Source organism: Schistocerca nitens, chromosome 1 (genome assembly GCF_023898315.1).
Source record: "Schistocerca nitens isolate TAMUIC-IGC-003100 chromosome 1, iqSchNite1.1, whole genome shotgun sequence".
Taxonomy (NCBI): domain Eukaryota; kingdom Metazoa; phylum Arthropoda; class Insecta; order Orthoptera; family Acrididae; genus Schistocerca; species Schistocerca nitens.
Genome location: NC_064614.1, coordinates 797204828 through 797226655, shown reverse-complemented (window position 1 = coordinate 797226655; position 21828 = coordinate 797204828). Strand labels below are relative to the sequence as shown.

Below are 21828 nucleotides of genomic sequence, written 5' to 3'. Positions count from 1 at the left end.
CCTTGCCCGATATTCAACTTTTAGCACTGTAATCCAGTCAGTATGAATGGAGAACTGCTGATATACCATTTGTACAGAGCTCTTAAGTGTGCAAGTCCTACTCACATCTGCCCCCTCCCCCTTCTTTTAAATAGTGAGTGGCACAAAGTACTTTAGGTAACACCACACTTTCACACTTTCCTTTTCCATTTTGTGTAAGTCAGGTGCCAGTCTCTGCACCAAGTCACCTGCATGGTTCCCTGCATTTCAGCAGAATTTTTCAAAATTCCACTTTCCTATAGATAACAGTGTAATCAGCTAACTCCGTCAATGATCTTCAAATGTTATCCACTGGATGATTTACATGTATTGTCACTCGTAATATTCCGGCAACATACCCTTGGAGTATGTACAAATTTACTTTTAAACATTGCTCCATTAAGAATGTCATGTTGAGTTCTAAGTGTTAGAAAGTACTGAATCCAATTACAAAGCTCATTACATTTCTTCTAAGCTTATGTCTTGTGCACTAAAAGACTGTGTGGAGTTGTATTAACCGACTTTTTCCAGAAGTCAAGGAATGAAGCATGAACATGGTTGCTACAATCTATTGACTTTGTATATCATACTCAACAAATTAAATACTGTTCAAGATATCTTGTTGTGTTAGAACATGTTCCAAGATTCTACAACAAATCAACATCAAGGATATTGGACGGTAGCTTTATAGATCACTTCCACTACCCTTGCTGTAGATGGGTGTGACCTGTGCCCTTTTCCAAGAACTGGGCATGGTTTTTTGTTCACGGGATCTATGGTACATTACAGTTGGAAGACAGGCTAATTCTGCCACAAATTTAGTATAGAATCTGACAGGATTCCATTGTGGCCTGGAGCTTTGTTCAATTTTAACGATTTCAGCTGTTTCCCAACACCACTGACACTAATACTTATTTCATTCATCTTTTCAGTGGCACAGGAAAGAAATTGGGGCACTTCTCCCGGGTTTCCCTTCGCAAAGAAACATTTGAAAATGGAGTTAAGCATTTCAGCTTTTGCTTTGCTACCCTCAATTTAAGTTCCTGTCTCATTTAGTAGAGATTGGATACTAACTTTGGTGTCATTAACAGCCTTTACATATAGCCAGAATTTTTCGAGGGTCTGTGAAAGATCACTTGACAATATTCTGCTGTAGCCATAGAAGGGCTCTCTTTGTCAGCCAAATGTGTTACATTTGTCATCTTTTTATCTATATACTTTGCTTTACACCTATTATTCAGTAATCTCTGTTTCTTTATAAGTTTCTTTAGAGTGACTGTATACCATAGAGGTTCCCTCCCATTATGAATTGATCTACGGGGTACATATATATCCAGGGCATGGTCAACTACTCTTTTACACTAGAGCCAAGAGTCACTCTACATGCTCCTGCCTGTGCTGAAAGTTTCTAGTCCCTCACTGAGATATGACACTACTGATATTTTTATCTGGTTTACTGAACATATATACCTTCCTGCTTGGTTTAGTTGTCCTTTGTAGTTCGGTAATCACAGTTGCCACAATCGCATCTTGGTCACTAATACCAGTTTCGATGTGGACACCTTCAAAAAGGTCAGGTCTATTTGTTACCATTAGAGCCGATATACAGGGTGATCAAAAAGTCAGTATAAATTTGAAAACTTAATAAACCACGGAATAATGTAGATAGAGAGGTAAAAATTGACGCACATGCTTGGAATGACATGGGGTTTTATTAGAACCAAAAAGAAACAAAGTTCACAAAATGTCCGACAGGCGGCGCTGGACAGCAAAACTGCTACCGTGACAGGTGAGAGGTAAGCCGATATGTTACAGAATCGCATCATCCCCAGCCTGGCTGATAAACACCTGCTGGAACGTATGATTTTTATGCAGGATGGCACTCCACCCCATATTGGTAGACACGTGAAGGATCTCTTGCGCGCATCGTTTGGTGATGATCGTGTGCTCAGCTGCCACTTTCACCATACTTGGCCTCCCAGGTCCCCAGATCTCAGTCCGTGCGATTATTGGCTTTGGGATTACCTGAAGTCGTAAGCGTATCGTGATCGACCGACATCTCTAGGGATGCTGAAAGACAACATCCGACGCCAATGCCCCACCATAACTCCGGACGTGCTTTACAGTGCTGTTCACAACATAATTCCTTGACTACAGCTATTGTTGAGGATTGATGGTGGGCATATTGAGCATTTCCTGTAAAGATCATCATCTTTGCTTTGTCTTACTTTGTTATGCTAATTATTGCTATTCTGATCAGATGAAGCGCCATATGTCGGACATTTTTTGAAAGTTTGTATTTTTTGGTTCTAATAAAACCCCATGTCATTCCAAGCATGTGTGTCAATTTGTACGTCTCTATCTACAGTATTCCGTGATTTATTCAGTTTTCAAATTTATACTGACTTTTTGATCACCCAGTATTTCCTTCATGAGCGGGGTTTCTAACTGTCTGTTCTAGGTACTTTTCAGAGAAGGCATTTAGTAATGTTTCACCGGCTGTCTTACCGCACCCACTCTAACAAAACTTTAATTTTCCCAATTAGTTGTTGGATGATTCCTGTCTCCACTGATGACTTAAGTATGATGGGGGAACTTATATAAAGTGAACTGAGGTTTCATCAAAAGTTTTCGGTTACATCAGGAGACAAGTCTGGCAGGCTATGGAAGGGTCCAGAAATCATTTTATGCCCACCTTGCCCCCCCCCCCCCTTCTATATTGAGTGTTGCCCAAATAATCTAGCATGCAGCTTCAGTTTCTACATCAGTGGTTCACAGAATCAGTAATTCAGAATCTGGGAAAACCCTCAAAAATTGTTCTAGGTAATGCTTCTTACTGTCAGTTGTTGACAAGACATCTATCACGGCAAAGAGAAAGAAGGAATGATTAATTGGCTTCAGCATCATAACACTGATGTAAGCGGTAACCTTAGAAAACTAGAGTTTATGGAACTAATCTCTCTCCATAAAACACAGTTCCTCATAAACAAAATCTACGAGCTGACGAAAACATATGGAGACAAAATCTTCAAGCTACCACTTCAACCAAACAGAATTAATACAGACCAAAATAAAACATTTACGTTGCCAGTAATAGTAATAATAATAATAATAATAATAATAATACAACATAAACTTATAAAACAACACGTTCCTACATACAAGTATGCACCACAAAATGTACAGGAGAATGCTGAATACAAATTATACTGGAACAGAACCATTATAACAGATAAAACAATGCCACATAACAAACCTGACGTCATACTCACCAATAAAAAGAAGAAATTAACACAACTAATCGAAATATCCATACCCAATACAACAAATATACAAAAGAAAACAGGAGAAAAAATTGAAAAATACATCCAACTGGCTGAGGAAGTCAAAGACATGTGGCATCAGGATAAAGTTGACATCATACCAATTATATTATCAACTACAGGAGTCATACCACACAATATCCACCAGTACATCAACGCAATACAGCTATATCCAAACATGTATATATAACTACAGAAATCCGTAATTATTGATACATGTTCAATTACCCGAAAGTTCCTAAACGCAATGTAACATATACCGTACAGTTAAAAGGAAGTCATGGTTGATCAAGGTCCGCGTCACTTTCATTTCGAACCAGACCTAAGGTCTGAGAAAGGAAAGAAATAATAATAATAATAATAATAATAATAACAATTAAATGCCCATTCTGCTGTCTTAAGCACTCACAAAAGAAAATGTTAGGAACATAATGTCTGAAGACTGAAAGAAGGCCAACAAACATAAACAGAGCACCAGTGAAGGAGACGACTATTTCATTACATAATAATGGTGACAGTTACCGTGATATTTCAAGCACCATCGAAATGATGAGTGATGTCAGTGGATTTTTCCACAGTCACAATAGAAATCAAATATAGGCAGATTCAGCTGCACATTTGAAGTGTGCAATTTGCAATTGGAAAGTAGTTACATAAAAAAAACTATAATTTCATAAATTTTTACATTTTAATAAGAAGGCCTCATCAGCAACTAACGTCATCCATCTCAGGAATTAAGTTCATACCACATGCAATAAACATTACTGTTTCAAAGTGCTGAAGTAATGTTTTTTGTATTTCTTTTGTTCTTTCTCCCAATACTGATTGGCCTATTTAAGATAAGTCAAAAATTTGGTACATTGTCAGAAATTGCATTTTCTTAATAATTTGTTGGTGCAAGTAAAATTGAAATGAAAACAATGCAGTTCTTCCAGAACACATTGACACAAGTTCCATAGTTATAAAGTGAGTAGATTGTGAGTTTTAGCAAGACAAATGAAATTTAAGATTATGCTGAATTCCATACGGGATGTGCTAACTATGCCCCACACACCCACATGTTCCTGCACAACTGTGAATTATAAAGTAATTTTGCAAAGACTATGGTTTAATTTTGGCCTTGTCATGTCTACAGGATCAATACATATGGGGGTGTAGTATATTTCTAGATTCGTCACTTGTAAGGTGATTCTTGAAATTTTGTCAGTTAGGCATTCACAGAATAGTTAGCGTCTATCTTCAAACGAATGTCAGTTCAGTTTTTCCACCATCTCCGTGACAATTTCTCATGGGCTAAAAAAACTTGTGACCATTTGCACTGCCCTTTGTTCAGTATCCTGTTAATCCTACATGGTACAGGTCCCACATATTTGCATAATATTCTAGGATGGGCTGAACTGTTGAGCATTATTTAATATACACGTGAAAGCTTTCCGAAACAATGTTATATTAATTAATCAGTACATGCATAACAACAACTACACACTCCAGAACACATAATGAAAACCGAGTAATTACAACACAACAGAGTAAACAAAGAAACTATCAATATCAATTTACATATCTTAACATGTCTCTTTAAATTGACATCGACACACAGTATGAATGTACAGTCACTCCTTCATTTATTTTACAAGGCCACAGTTTCTTACACATGTTTCATGTCTGGCATTGCTAAGTGGTTTTGTGAAAGCATCGTCTAACATTTCTTCAGAAGGCAGATGTTCAACATTAATAACACCTGACTCAAAATGCCTTCTCATAAAATGATACTTTTATATCTTGATCCAGAGTTGTTCACTAGTCTTGGCCAACTGAATGACTTTTATTATCACAATATACTGTAAGTGACTTTATGAGACTGCTTGGATCTACCTCAGACATAAGTTGTCCCAACCACAGTAAAACTTGAACAGTTGATGCCAAGGCCATATATTCAGCATCACAAGTAGAAGTTTTCTACTAGATCATGAAATTAAAAGAGTTTTGCAATTTTATGCATGAACCAGTAACAGGATGTCTGTCATTGATTTGCAATTTTATGCATGAACCAGTAACAGGTGGTCTGTCATTGATTTTATTTCCCCAATCTGCGACACTGAAGGCGATTATTTCTGTTACCATCTCTAGAAAATTCTACCCTGTAGTCCATGGTTCCTTTTAAATATCTAAGCAATCTTTTTACAACCAATAAATCTTTTTAAAGCAGTGGTTATATCTGCTAAGGAGATTTACAGTGAGATTTGGGATAGATATCGACTTCTTATTGCTTCTTCATATGATACTTTGGTATCACAACTGCTTCAAAGTGCAAACCAAGTTCAAATGGTGTTGACACCGGCTTGGCTTCACTCTTTCCAAATTTCTCCAGTGAAATACGGAAGCGCCTGATTCCACCCGTCTGCTTTGACCCATGATGTCACAAATATAGCGGAAACGACCATCCACTACGACTCCAATATGGTGCCTATGACGTCATTACGTAAACGTGACAACAAACACGAAAATACATCGAAAAACCAAAACACACACACACACACACACACACACACACACCTTCCACAAAAAACCTAATCAAACTAACGGGACAAGCATGGGAAATGGAGGGTTTTAGGATGGGGACAAAATAAAGGTAAACACTCGCCCACCAAATGACAAAAAACACTAAAATAACAAGACCCCACAACCTTCCCACATTCCACTACACACAAAATCCACTGGAATCAAACACTTCCCTTGACCTATATAGGTCAACAGAAACAACCAATAACACACTATAAATCTCAAAACTTTCACCACCACCACCAAACTTAATCCTACCACAAAAAAACACCAAGAAAATCAAAATTGCAATTGAACACTTCCCTTGACCTGTTATGGAGGTTTTGATGTCTTGCAGAGTGGTTGGCTTTCCCTTTTTATTCTCGTGGTTGGCCAGCCACTGTAATCTGCTTTCATGTTTTACTCTCTTCTGTTTCTAGTGTCTCGCTGTTGTTTTCTTGTCCTCTTTTGTTCCTTTTAGTGTTCATTGCCTTCCCTTCGTTCTTGTGGCTTTTCCTTTATTTCCATTTTGAGTTATATGTTACGTCCATTTTATTCTCACACTGGTGGCATTGTTTTATTAGGAACAAGGGACCGATGACCTCGTAGTACTGTCAGGAAATTAGGGGATCATGATAAAGGAAAAATTTGGATCTCCCAGAAATCCTATGCAATAAAGTTCTGGAGAAGGGTCGAGGGAAGCATCCGATTCCACCTGTTGGCGTTGACCCGTGACGTAAGGCTGTTGCGGTGTGCGACGTCTCGACAGCGCGGAGTTTACTTTGTGAGAGTGGTGTGTTTGTAGAAGTCGTTTTGATGTGATCGGTGGTGCTCTCTGGTGGTGTGTTTATGAGTTGTGTGTTAGGTGATGTTTTTGGTTTAGTTTGCGTGTGTGGCATGTTTAAAGGTGGCGTATTGTTGCGGTCGGTGGTTCTCTCTGGTGGTATGTTTATGGGTAGCTTGTTATGTGGTGTATGGGGTTCACTTGCATGGTAGCATTGCAAGTGTGTGGTATCGGTGGTGACAGTGCTTTCAGCAGAATATTTTTCAGTGAGTTAATGGTTTTGGTTTTGTTATCTCGACATTATTGTAGTTTTTCTGTTCACAGTGTGTGAATTTTGGTAAATTGCTTTGTTTATGTCTGGTAGATATGGATATGACTGACAAGGTCAACAGTTTTTGGTTGTCAGCGATGTTGGGGGACAGTGCGTTGTCTCTAATAAAATTTCTTCAGCTATTTGGCCTGTTGGGGCGTAAGTCGTTAAGTGTTCATTCTGTTGCGAAGAAATGAGGCTTACTAAATTTCCGGCGTCTCTGACCAGGCCAATGCGGAGCCGGCAGAGGACAACCAATTCCCTGCAAGAGGACCGTATGGAAGACTTCCACACATTAGTAGTCTCCTTAATGACACGCAGTTTGTTGTGCATGGTGTTATGCCATTCCGTCTCCCACAGCCAGAAAACCCTGTGGTGTAAGACAGAACGCAGGTCAGCTTCGGAGATGCCTATCTCCAGAAGCGGTTTCTGCATCGCCTGTTTGGCCAGCCTATCGGCAAGTTCGTTGCCGGGGATTCCAACGTGTCCGGGGGTCCACACAAACACCATGGAACGGCAGGACTGTTCCAGGGCATAGATGGACTCCTGAACTGACGCTACCAGAAGCCGCAATTCCACTGGAGGATGACATCGTGAGACTGGGAAAATATGGAACATTCAATGAGGTAGTTTACGCCTCAGAGTCAACTGCTGCCACTGATTTATTGCCTGAGCAATCTATATCCATTGTGTCTGATGGTCTGGCAAGATCTAGGTCCTCTGTGGACGCCAAAATCTCCACCCCATCCTCAGCCACAGAGCTTGTAGGTAGTGGTGGTGTGGGTGCCACCGCAATTTCCTTGGTCTTAGGGGTTTTCATTTTGGATTTCTCTTGCTGCTCCTTGGGTTTCCCTGTCTAGGAGGACTTCACTGGCTCAATCTCCAGGACTGAGGATGAGTGTGAAGCCCTACAACCAGCTACTTTTGGGCTCTTCAACCAATAGTGGGTGTCGTCTTTCCCACTAGAAGAAACATGGGAAGGGGGTGACCCAAGGGACCCCTTCCTAGCGAGGAAAGCCGAAAAAGACTTACACTTCTCTGGCTTTGAAGTAGGGATGGACGTTCCCGATGGTTGGGGGGGGGGGGGGGGGGGTTCATCACGAAGTAGGTGCTGCAGGAGCAACAGGAAGGGAAATGCCCCCACTATCAAGGGTGCAGGTGTAGTCTTCTGGCTCTGAGAGGTGACCTGTGTTGGCAGAGCCGATGGTGCCAGAATTGTTGTAGAGGTGGCGTAAGACAACGTCATACGCACAGGACGCAAGCGTTCAAATTTTCTCTTAGCCTCAGTCTGTCCAGGGTCTTGTACTCCATGATTTTTCCTTTCTTTCTAGAGAATCCTGTAGTCACGCGAGCAAGGCAAATGGTGCTCTCCGCAGTTGACACAGATGGGAGGCAGGGCACATGGAGTATTGGGATGTGATGGGCGTCCACAATCTCGGCATGTGATGCTGGAAGTACAGCGGGAAGACATATGACCGGACTTCCAGCACTTAAAGCACCACATCGGGGGAGGGATATAAGGCTTTACATCACACCAGTAGACCATCGCCTTGACCTTCTCGGGCAATGTATCACCCTCAAAGGTCAAGACGGAGGCACCGGTGGCAACCTGATTATCCTTTGGAACCCGGTGGACACGCCGGACAAAATGTACACCTCGCCACTCTAAACTGGCGTGCAGCTCATCATCGGACTGCAAAAGAAGGTCTCTATAAAATATGATACCCTGGACCATATTTAAGTTCTTATGGGGCATGATGGTTACAGAAACATCCCCCAGCTTGTCACAAGCGAGTAACTCCCGTGACTGGGCAGAGGATGCTGTTTTGATTAGGACTGACCCAAATCTCATTTTGGACAAGCCCTCCACCTCCCAACACTTGTTCTCTAAATGCTCAACAAAAAACTGAGGCTTCATTGTCATGAAAGATTCCCCATCAGCTCTCGAGCATACAAGGTACCCGGGCGAATAAGATCCGCTGCCATCCTTAGCCTGACGTTCCTCCCATGGTGTGGCCAGGGAGGGGAATGATTTGGGGTCGTACTTCTGTGCGATGAATTGAGCTTGTGATTGCCTAGAGACTGCTGGTGTTTCACCGCTTTGTCGTGTATCATCCGCCCTGATGCCACCCACTCCAACCAGGGACCCTCCCCACAGGTGCCACCCAGCCACAGCAAAGGCCACCTGGCAGGATGGCCATTGCCGGGAGTCCCGATGCCCCAGTGGGGTGGGCATCTTAGATTAGATTAATTATTCATTCCATAGACCCATAAAAGAGGGAATCCTCCTGGGTGTGGAACGTGTCAGATAAACACCCCTTGGCGATGCAGAAATCGATACTGCATAGTGCATGGTGGAAAATGCACCCAGGAAGGTGTCCTCGCCCAAGAGATGGAGAATGGGCAGTGTGGTAGACGGTGAACGATTTGATAGGTTTGCAGCTGTAGACACAGCTTCAGCCCAATATTCCTTTGGTAGTTAGCATTGAATATCATAGTACGAGCCTTTTCGACTAAAGTTCTATTAGCTCTCTCAACAACAGCATGATGATGATAATATGATGGATAATACCCTCAAAAGTCAGAAATCCTTTTCGATCATCACTGACATACTCCTCTCCACTGTCAGACCACAACTTCTTGATATTTCTGCCTGTCAGCTTTTCCATCATGGCTTTGAAGTTTTCAAATATCCTTATTACCTCAGATTTTTTCCTTCAAGAAATGAACAAATTTGAATCTCGAAAAATCATCAATAAATGTGAGGAAATAATGACTTCCACCAATAGATTCTGTCTCCATTTGCCCACACAAATCAGAATGTACTAAGTCTAAGATGTGTTTAGAATACCTTTTGATAAGTTTGAATAAAAGACGTGACTGTTTTCCCACGATGCACAACTCACAGGGATCCCTGGCCACAATATCTTCATTTAGTCCAATTGAAACCTTTGACAACTTCACCATACTTCTGCAATTCTTATGTCCTAGCCTGCGATGCCATAAGAATCCACTATCTTTTGTACAGTAGCACGCTTTCATCTCATTTTTATTTAAACAATAGATCCCATTCTTGGCAATGTTCTGACAATTAGTTCACCTTCTGCATCTTAGATGAGTCCACCTCAAGTCACTTTATGTCCTTAGCTTACAATTTTACTAACTGAGAGCAAATTTACAGCTGAGTTTGGGATATGAATAACGCTGGATGCTTCTACTGCTTTATCACCACCAGTATAGAAGGTCAGATCAACACTTCCACTGGTCTGTGCTACTAACCCATTATCCCTCATGCTAGTCACCGAACTATACATGTATTGACATTATGAAGCTTCTATTCATCATTAGTAATGTGAGTCAAAGCACAGGACCACATGTCCTTTTCGTGAGATTGTTTAACAGCAGCAGCAAGAAAAGCTTTGTTTTGTTGTGTCTGTTTCCTAAATACATATCCGCCATCATAATTTTTTGACAAGCTTCCTCCTTTTTCGTCCTTGCTAGAACAATATTTAACAATATGATTCGGTTTATTGCACTTGTAGCATTTAATAATATGTTTTATAGGCCTCTTCTTATCTGTATATACAACAGGTTCTTTATTTCCATTTGCACTTTCACGTTTGACACCTTGTAGCAGTTGAACTGTAATAGAAAACAGTGGCACACACGTCATGGGAGATTCAAGTGTCATGATCATAGGCTGATAATGATCAGGTAATCCAGCCAGAAGCGAAGCTCCTATCCACTCTTCACTCACGGCAAACCTCATTTCATTTAACTCAAACACGGCTATTATTCTTCGATCACAGTAGTCGTCTACTGACTTGCATTTATCTAATTTGGTAGTGATTAATGATCTAAAGCCCACTCTATGTGAGTCCCGAGTCTTCAAATGCCTCTTCCAAGGCCGACCAGGCTTCTGCTGCCGTTTGTGTGTCCCTTATATGGGAATAATTAATCTTGTCAACGAAAAGTATAACCCACAAATGTGTCTTTTTGTCTCTCTTCTTCCAAGAATTGCCCATTTCATCAGATCTCGAGGAGTGTTTTCAACAACATCCCACAGTTCGTTATGAAGCAAATACACCTTCATGGCAAATTTCCATGTTGAGTAATTTCCACGCCCGATCAACTTTTCAACCACTGGAAGTCCAGTTGAGGCTGTTCCACTCATTTGTATCAATATGAATGATTGGTACAGGCATGTGTACCTGGGCCCATAACCTTTTGTTCAGTATTTTTTACTACACACATGAAAGCTTTCCAAAACATCATTTTATTAATTAATCAGTACATGCATAACAACTACACACCCCCAGAACAGAATGAGTAATTATAACACAATGGAGTAAACAAAACAACTGTCGATATAAATTTACATACCTTAACATAAACGAGGCTTACATAAGATCTCCTTTATAGACAGACTGCATTTCTCTAGTATTCTAACAATGAATTGAAGTTTGCCACCTCCTTTACTTATGGATGAATTTCACGTCCCTACAAATAACAACCAGGCATCTATATTAGCTGCCAATTGAGGAGTTATTTGTATGAGACGTAGTAGTTGCACAGTTGCAAAGCCATTAACGGCTGGGAGTCTAATGTGCTGACACTAAACCCCTCCATACCATAGCCTAATGACATCATTGGCTGAGGACGATAGGTGGTCAGTCGGTCCCGATTACCCCCTATGTAACCTGCATGGCAGAGCATTTGTATAAGCTGACTGATTCCACTTGTGATTTATTGATACCATAGGCACACAATACTTTTTGTTCTGTTTAAAACATTATTCTACAGTTCTGAACATTTAAATCAAGTTGCCAATCTTTCCATCAGTCTGAGATCTTATCAAGATCTGACGATACTTGTGTAGATGGCATAATCCGTATCACTTCAGGCTGGGTGGTTACCTTCATAGTCTCAGATGTTATTGGATGTAGCATATGTTAAAATTCAGGAGGAAGTAAGAAACACGTATTTTTTTGTTTTCTCCAAAAAAATTCCTGTTCCAAGATACAGGCCACCAAAGATGACACAGCGAACACCATTTTGAAGATGAAAATTTTGGATTTTTTTAAAAAACTATATCTCTATAACAGTTATAGATATATTGTTAGAGGTTTTTATATTTGAAAAATAATTGTTTTATGGCTGCACTGGTATCCTTCGTTTGGACGTATCTGTCAAAAGTTCTTTTACTGTCACCTTTTGAATTTTTTTTATAATTTACAGAAAAAAATTTTTTTTTTCAAAAACGCCAATCCATCAAAGTTAGATTTTTTCCCCCTGTTGATTAGTACCACATAGTACCATATTCTCTGTAAAGGAGAACTTCCACTTTTAAGTTGGGCAGGTTTTATTTTAAAAAATCATTTTTTTAACTTTTAAGGGTAATGTATGTCTTCACTGAAGTTGTTTCTTACTAATTTCCTTGTTACAATGTTTATTTCTATTGTCTTTGTTGCAGTTACTTCTTATCACACTCTTTGTTGCAGTTACTTCTTTCCATTTTCATCGTTGCAGATATTTCTTACACTTTGTTGTTGTTTCTTGTCGGTTTCTTCGCCATGATTGTTCACTGCAGGTTTCTGTATTGTAGTTGTTCAGTGCTAAGCCATTTACTGAAGAGACTTCTAAGAAATCTGAGACCATCCAGTCAGTTCTGTGTATTCGTGAAGAATTTGCCAGAAAAACAAAGATGATGTGACTTACATACGAAAGCGCTGGCAGGTAGATAGATACACAAACAAACACATACATACACACAAAATTCAAGCCTTCACAACCAATGGTTGCTTCGTCAGGAAAGAGGGAAGGAGAGGGAAAGATGAGAGGATGTGGGTTTTAGGGAGAGGGTAAGGAGTCATTCCAATCCCGGGAGTGGAAAGACTTACCTTAGGGGGAAAAAAGGACGGGTATACACTCGCACGCACACACATATCCATCCGCACATACACAGACACAAGCAGACATTTGTAAAGGCAAAGAGTTTAGGCAGAGATGTCAGTCGAGGCGGAAGTACAGAGGCAAAGATGTTGTTGACTGACAGGTGAGGAATGAGTGGCGGCAACTTGAAATTAGCGGAGGTTGAGGCATGGCGGATAACGAGAAGAAAGGATATACTGAAGGGCAAGTTCCCATCTCTGGAGTCCTGACAGGTTGGTGTTAGTGGGAAGTATCCAGATAACCCGGACGGTGTAACACTGTGCCAAGATGTGCTGGCCGTGCACCAAGGCATGTTTAGCCACAGGGTGATCCTCATTACCAACAAACACTGTCTGTCTGTGTCCATTCATGCGAATGGACAGTTTGTTGCTGGTCATTCCCACGTAGAAAGCTTCACAGTGTAGGCAGGTCAGTTGGTAAATCACATGGGTGCTTTCACACGTGGCTCTGCCTTTGATCGTGTACACCTTCCGGGTTACAGGACTGGAGTAGGTGGTGGTGGGAGGGTGCATGGGACAGGTTTTACACCGGGGGCGGTTACAAGGGTAGGATCCAGAGGATAGGGAAGGTGGTTTGGAGATTTCATAGGGATGAACCAAGGGGTTATGAAGGTTAGGTGGACGGTGGAAAGACACTCTTGGTGGGGTGGGGAGGATTTCATGAAGGATGGATCTCATTTCAGGGCAGGATTTGAGGAAGTCGTATCCCTGCTGGAGAGCCACATTCAGAGTCTGATCCAGTCCCGGAAAGTATCCTGTCAGAAGTGGGGCACTTTTGGGGTTCTTCTGTGGGATGTTCTGGGTTTGAGGGGATGAGGAAGTGGCTCTGGTAATTTGCTTCTGTACCAGGTCGACAGGGTAGTTCCAGAGATACAGCATTTTAAAATTTTTTCCAAAGTTTGCATCTTCAAAATGGTATGCCCAGTGTCATCTTTGGTGGGCTGTATCTCAGAGCAGAATTTTTTTGGGGGAAAACAAAAAAAATGTGTGTTCCTCACTTAGTCCTTCATTTTAACATATGCTAAATTCAATAACATCCAAGACTATGAAGGTAAGATTTTTTTCCTAGCCTTAGCTAACTGCATCACCTGCAAAAAGTCTGAAATTATTTTCTGCGATGTCATCAATGTACCGCAAGAACAGCAAGAGCCCACTTGAAGTGATTTCTAAATCTTTCTAAATCTGTCGATCACACTCTATTTAAACATACACTCCTGGAAATTGAAATAAGAACACCGTGAACTCATTGTCCCAGGAAGGGGAAACTTTATTGACACATTCCTGGGGTCAGATACATCAGATGATCACACTGACAGAACCACAGGCACATAGACACAGGCAACAGAGCATGCACAATGTCGGCACTAGTACAGTGTATATCCACCTTTCGCAGCAATGCAGGCTGCTATTCTCCCATGGAGACGATCGTAGAGATGCTGGATGTAGTCCTGTGGAACGGCTTACCATGCCATTTCCACCTGGCGCCTCAGTTGGACCAGCGTTCATGCTGGACGTGCAGACCGCGTGAGACGACGCTCCATCCAGTCCCAAACATGCTCAATGGGGGACAGATCCAGAGATCCTGCTGGCCAGGGTAGTTGACTTACACCTTCTAGAGCACGTTGGGTGGCACGGGATACATGCGGACGTGCATTGTCCTGTTGGAACAGCAAGTTCCCTTGCCGGTCTAGGAATGGTAGAACGATGGGTTCGATGACGGTTTGGATGTACCGTGCACTATTCAGTGTCCCCTCGACGATCACCAGTGGTGTACGGCCAGTGTAGGAGATCACTCCCCACACCATGATGCCGGGTGTTGGCCCTGTGTGCCTCGGTCGTATGCAGTCCTGATTGTGGCGCTCACCTGCACGGCGCCAAACACGCATACGACCATCATTGGCACCAAGGCAGAAGCGACTCTCATCGCTGAAGACGACACGTCTCCATTCGTCCCTCCATTCACGCCTGTCGCGACACCACTGGAGGCAGGCTGCACGATGTTGGGGCGTGAGCGGAAGACGGCCTAACGGTGTGCGGGACCATAGCCCAGCTTCATGGAGACGGTTGCGAATGGTCCTCGCCGATACCCCAGGACCAACAGTGTCCCTAATTTGCTGGGAAGTGACGGTGCGGTCCCCTACGGCACTGCGTAGGATCCTACGGTCTTGGCGTGCATCAGTGGTCGCTGCGGTCCGGTCCCAGGTCGACGGGCACGTGCACCTTCCGCCGACCACTGGCGACAACATCGATGTACTGTGGAGACCTCACACCCCACGTGTTGAGCAATTCGGCGGTACGTCCACCCGGCCTCCCGCATGCCCACTATACGCCCTCGCTCAAAGTCCGTCAACTGCACATACGGTTCACGTCCACGCTGTCGCGGCATGCTACCAGTGTTAAAGACTGCGATGGAGCTCCGTATGCCACGGCAAACTGGCTGACACTGACGGCGGCGGTTCACAAATGCTGCGCAGCTAGCGCCATTCGACGGCCAACACCGCGGGTCCTGGTGTGTCCGCTGTGCCGTGCGTGTGATCATTGCTTGTACAGCCCTCTCGCAGTGTCCTGAGCAAGTATGGTGGGTCTGACACACCGGTGTCAATGTGTTCTTTTTTCCATTTCCAGGAGTGTAACATGCTGTACTCTCCCTACCAGGAAATCCTCAACCCAGTCACAAATTTTGCATGATATCCCATAGGATCATACTTTCATTAATAAACATTGTCATAATACTGTGTCAAATGCTCTTCATATGTCAAGGAATACAGCATCTACCTGCCTCCCTTGTTCCATGGCTTGCAGGATGTCATTTGAGAGTTGGTTGTCACACGATCTATGTTTTCTGAATCCATGTTCGTTGGTTGATTTATTTGGGGAGGGGACCAAACAGTGAGTTCATCGGTCCCATCAAATTAAGGTAGGAAGTCGGCTGTGCCCTTTCAAAGGAACCATCCCGGCATTTATGGGATATTCCATGTAAAGTAGGGCACACTTATCATTTTTAAAAGTTTAAAATTTGATACTTTTTATATATTGCTTGAAAAGGCTGGACTTTTTACTGCATGATAACAATGTCTTATTGCCTACTATTGCTTTCCCTCCATCACTTGTAGCCCTTTTTATAAGGCCATACATTTTTCATGTGATGACAGTGTGAATTATTGGAGATTTTGGACCTAGATTTCCGCTAATTGATAGATAAGAATTAGTATTTCATAGTTTATATTACAGTCACATACCCTAATGTATTGCATAAACAGTATAAAATTGAAGTAGGTAAATTACAAGTTATGATAAATAACATAAAACAATAGCATTGAATTTTACATAACACGAGCCACTTTCATGTAATTAAGGTTTTATATTAAGAGGAATGTTAGGTCTAACTTCATCTTGTTCAGCAATTTACTTCTTTGTGTGCATGTGTAACTAATATCACTATTAAAAATTTCCCAATTTCAGCCAATACTGTAAAAACAGAAAATTAAATGTGTAACGCAAGTCACATAATCTGAGTTACAGTTATATTTTTCTAAGGTTAAAAGAATGGGATGGCCTTAATAGCAGCAGAAAGACAGAAATTAATAGCAGCAGAAAGAAAGAAAAGAAGGTAGGAAAAGTTAAAGAGTGAAGAAAAATAAGAAGAACTTAAGAAGAAGCATCGGGAAGAAGCTAGAAAAAGTCAACAGAAGCAGAAACAAACGTTTCTGCATTTGAGTCCACATAAACAATGACTTATTAGAAGAAAGAAGAGCTAAAACTAGGGACAGAGTTAGAACACACAGTGTAATGTAAGATGCAACCTAGTAAAGCTGGTTTATCACAATATAAGTCATATAGTGCTCTAGGTAAAGCCACGGCTCGAGTTGAAGTTGTAGATGTTCATGAGCTCTTCAGTGACTTGCGTGGAAATTAATCAGATGGAAAGTCTGAAGTCATTGTAGAAGTCCACAAAATACAGGCTTTGGTTCTGAAACTAGAGACATGGTAACTGGTTTCTACTGTCGTGTCGTCAGTTGCCAGCCACCAGGCAGGGAGGACAGAATAGTGATTAGAGAAAATAATGAGAAAAAGGCAGTTTACATTCATAACTTAGTCACGTCCAATTCATGGAAACATACGAGGTATTCAAATAGGAGCACCCTGAAATTAAAATTGGGACATCCGAGTTTACAGAAGAATGCCCACATGTTCAATTAAGCAGCAAATTACCTCATAACATATGTTTGTGCATGTATCACAAAAATTTCATAAATGTTCAGCAGGCTTCATAGGAAACATTGTAATAATCCAGTTTTTACAGCAACAAATTTGCTTAAACCATGATATGCCAGCCACCCAGTGAGCTCAGTTGGTGGAATGAATGAAAAACGTCAAAATGGTAGAGGTTTCAAAGAAGCCGATAAAGCTGACAAATTGGAAATTTTGAATTTATTGTGATATGTTTGGAAGATGGAACAAAACAACTGTAAAATTATTAAAGTCAAAAAAGAAAGCTCTATAGCTGATACAGAGAAATACAGAATTTCCATAATTCCTCAGTTTCTTGTTCATTGCTGTAAAAAGAGAGCTCAGTCTGCATATTAATATCAGCAAAAGGAAACTGTTCTGAACCAAGATTCTACAGAGTTTGCAATGCTACATGTTGGTTTTGGTGAAAATTACGTTTCTGTTTATGAACATGAGGTGCAAAGTGTGTATTGAGCACAAGCACATGTTAGTGTGTCATTCTGGTTCTCATCACACAATTGTTGATGTTTCAGAAGCTTAACACATTCCAAGGATAGTGGGATTGTGTACATTGGCAAGGTACTGTCAACTATACCTGAAAATTTAGAAGGTAGTTTCAGTCTAAGCAGACCTGCCTCACAATTTAAAAACAAATGTATTACTGCCACTGTATCTCAGCTTCAATATTTTCCTTTTCTGTTATACATGAACAAATGTTCACACGGATTTTATTATTAAAAACAAACTAAGTGTTGGATAATATACAGAGGAATATAATGAAGTAGTCAACACAAAGGATAGCCATAGCACACACTGATCCTGACAATTTCTCGTACCAGTCACAACTTCTCAACTGACCCATGCACAATTACAAGTGGTAAATCAGTTCAACATAACTCGTGGTCTGCTAACAAATTGTTACAAAAGCCGTTTGGACATGAACTGCATGAGTTATCCTATGTTATAAGCAGTTCTTTCACGCTTGTGGAATATGTACTTTAATATTTTTCACTCTTATAAAACCAACAATACTACGTCAACCAGGACTGATATAACATCACAACAATTTGCAATTAGTTACAACATACCTTTCACCGACAAGCTGACCCAACTTTTCAATTAATCTTATCCTGGATGTCTGTGTTCTGCAAGTAGCAAGAATATAGTATCTTCCAGTCGCTGCTCCATCGCAAACAAAACATCTCATCCTGTCTTCGTGCCCTGCGATACTCGATTTTTCCGTTGATGCAGCCATTACGCCTACCAAAAGCAAGTTTCATAAGAAGGATGACATGCATGAGTCAGTACATAAGCTAACATCACTTCTTCTACAGAGATACGAGAATGATTAAAAAATTTCTAACTACGGTGAAACTAAACAACCATGGCCAAACAATTACCGAAGACCCACACACTTATTGCCAGAACGAACAATAACAAGGCTGATTCCTGAAAGTTACTTGGCTTATTTCATGCACGTGCCCCCCTCTTCAATGGTTAACTGTAGAGGTATTTACAGGGATAATTTTGTGTATTGCATTTACAGTCCGCGTATACCAAATTGTGTACGTTGACAACACGCTATTAAAATTTACTTCTTCTGATATTCATTGTAATAAAGGGTCACACACAAGATAACGTACACATTCTATATTAATATTCCCACAATTACTCAAATATTTTAACACTTTAGCTAGACATTGTCACATTAGGTTTTCCAGCAATTTCAACATTCGCGGTATGACGCACTGGTTGCCCTTCCCATGATTTCCCTGTAAATAAAGAAGGCTGTAGGATTGAAATATTCCAAATTAATACACTACTACTAAAATTCAATATCTGTTCAATATTTACCTTTAGCAAACAGAAATAGAATAACAACGGACACTATCAATAATCACTTATTTTAATTTCAAATCCACACAAACTTGCAACAAATACAAGTTCATCATCCAAGATGGCAGCACCTGCTAAACAATATGAAATACTAAAATCAACTATCTTTGATTTAAAAAAGAAATGTCCATCACTGGAAACGTCAGAAGTGTGACTGGTTGTTGGAGGTGGTTACTGAGTGCGTGTACGCGTGTTATATTTATCAATATGGTCGTTTATGTGGAAGATTTTCGTCTTCATTTGGTGTAAAAGTATTAAAACTCTATCCAGTTGATTGTGAGAAATAAATAAGATCTTTTTACGAGACCTCATTCGGAATTGACTTTAATGTTCCTTACAACTGTCAATGAAAGTACTTAAAATAAGTAGCATTCGTTAGTATCCTCTAAACGATGCATTCCTTCCATTTGTTACATTGCTAAAGTGTCTTCGATGGTGCTATATGTAAGCCTACGCATAGGAAATAAACAAGTTTACAACACAAGAATGTATAGAACATAGTGAAAATAAAAGTTTCAAAATTGCTGTTACTTAAGGTTTCGGGGCCTAATGGAAGGAAGTCGACTCTAGAACTTAGGTTGTGGCTTTACAGAGTCAGTATGTTCCAACGTATTACATGTTCTTTTGTAAGTTAAGATCAAAACCCTAGCTTCCGTCATTACCAACTGTTCTAAACAGCACTGAACAGTGAATACAAAAACTATGAGCGTTTATAAGATGCAAGCTACTTCAAAGTTCGATAAAATTCTGGCTGGTGTCACTAACTCCATATTAAATACCCTTAGTCCTTTAATTCCCACAAACCAACCATGTAATTGAAAGGCAGTGAGGGAACTGGGGAGACTTTATAGTCCACATATGAATATACTTGTAACTGTATCGCAGATTGAGAAATACGTTTCAAATTTTTGTAAACGATAGTGCAAGATTTGTTAAAACACTTTTTGATTCAGTCGGATAGTTTCTGCATTTTAATGCAGCTTTCATGTAACAAATCAGCTGCGTTTAATGTACAAGTGACTTGAAGTAGAAGCACATACCATTTAGTACGGTACTATAGTAGTGCTGCATGTACTCACCTGACATAAGACTGTTGCCAGGTGCAACCTACTTTCAGGAGGGGGGAGAGAGAGAGAGATATTAGATTTCCTAACATTTTAATTTATATTTGACTTTAACAAATTTCTCATTTCTTGGAAATGCACTTTTTGCTGTTGCCAGTCTGCATCTTCCATCCTTTCTACTTAGGCTAATTTGGTTATTTTGGTGCCCAAATATCAAAACTCGTCTGCTGTGTTGGTTTACATCCTAATCTAACTTAGCAGAATCTGACTTGGACTACATTGCTTTTGTTGATGTTAATTGCTATTCTCTTTTCCAGACACTATATGTTCCATTCAGCTGCTATTCAAAGTCCTGTACCATCTCAAATTACAATGTTATTGACAAACTTCAAAGTTTGAATTTCTTTCTCTTGAACTGTAAGTCCTTGGCCAAATATCCCTTCAGTTTACTCTACAGCTTGACCATTGTACAGACTTTTAACATCATGGGTAGGGCTACTTCAAAAGAGTGAGACTAGGCAATAAATGTCATATGACATTGTGAGGAATGACACTTAGATCACTTTGTTGAGTGGATACTGTAGCTCTGAATTCAACAGAATATTTCATCCACAGTTCATTGCTTCTCTAAAAGTGACACACTCTCCCCAGTACTATGCATAACAAAATATTGTTTGAAAGTTACAGAAATTAATGGGATTCACTTACGTGGTTGTAAGTTAGTATGGTACAACTATAAGCATAATACAAGGGAAAGAGGAGTGTATATCTGGGGCACTGCCCTATTGTGGGGATCATACAATGGTGTGCCGCATCTCTCTCGTCAAATGCCTAGATCTCGCCGTTCCTCCTTGTCCTCATCTCCTCCACTTCCCTTGCCACGTCTTATATACCACTTAGCCACCCTTTTCATGGTCTTCCTCTCATTCTTCTTCAAGGAGGTTGCCATGAAAGTGATATCTTTGGCCATCTATGTTCTCTACTACTTCTGACACACCCCAATCGTCCAGGCTGTCTTTCTTCTATTCTGTCTGCAATACTTTAGTAGGTCTGCATCCTTTTCCTTATTTACTCATTTCTTCTGCAGTCAAGTCAGCAAATTCTTCATTCTCTCTTCACGTGGTCCATTTCCAAAGCTCTAAGTCTCTCTATTTCTTTCTGCGAGTTTCCAACACACACACACACACACACACACACACACACACACACACACACACAGAGCTTTTTATAGGTTCCAAGGTGCATTTGTATAACCACATTTTAACCTTTAAACTCATATTTGAGGTACAAAGTACAGGATTTAATTTCTGGATAGCTGCTCTCTGCCAGACAGATATTCCATCTCAAAATTCATTTTTAAAACCACACTTCTTTATAGTCTTCCAACAATTTCCTAAGCACGTAAGATATATCCTCTTCTTCATTTATTGCAAAGAAATTATCATCAGCATACATTGTGCGTATTTACACTGCTTCCGTACTTCAGTCCCCAAGCACTTTCTACACCAGTGATCCATTACCTCCTACTCATACATCTTAAGAATATGGGCAGCTGACAGTATCCTTCTTTCAGTCCTCTAGTTATTATGAAGGCCTTTCTCCTTCTTTCCTCATTTTGACAGATCATTCTGTCAACTTGAGAGGGTTATTATACTTCTTACATACAATTATTGGTAATTCTCCTGATCACAGGATCTCAAAGAGTGGAATA

The 21828-nt window shown here is 40.7% G+C and overlaps 1 protein-coding gene across 4 annotated transcripts in view; it reads right to left on the bottom strand.

The window, feature by feature from the left end:
- LOC126262422 (uncharacterized) overlaps nt 1-19126 on the bottom strand; it is a 77924-nt gene extending 58798 nt beyond the window's left edge. The window contains exons 1-2 of one of the 4 annotated variants that reach the window (XM_049959076.1): nt 19012-19126; nt 18246-18417 (exon numbers count right to left, since the gene is read on the bottom strand). In XM_049959076.1, the coding sequence (XP_049815033.1) occupies nt 18246-18412 (167 nt within the window). In that variant the 5' untranslated portion in view covers nt 18413-18417; nt 19012-19126. Of the gene's footprint in view, nt 1-18245; nt 18418-18557; nt 18922-19011 lie in introns of those variants that run through there. The other 3 variants (XM_049959059.1, XM_049959068.1, XM_049959085.1) reach the window with 3 other exon arrangements.
- Between the last annotated feature and the right edge of the window lie 2702 nt (nt 19127-21828).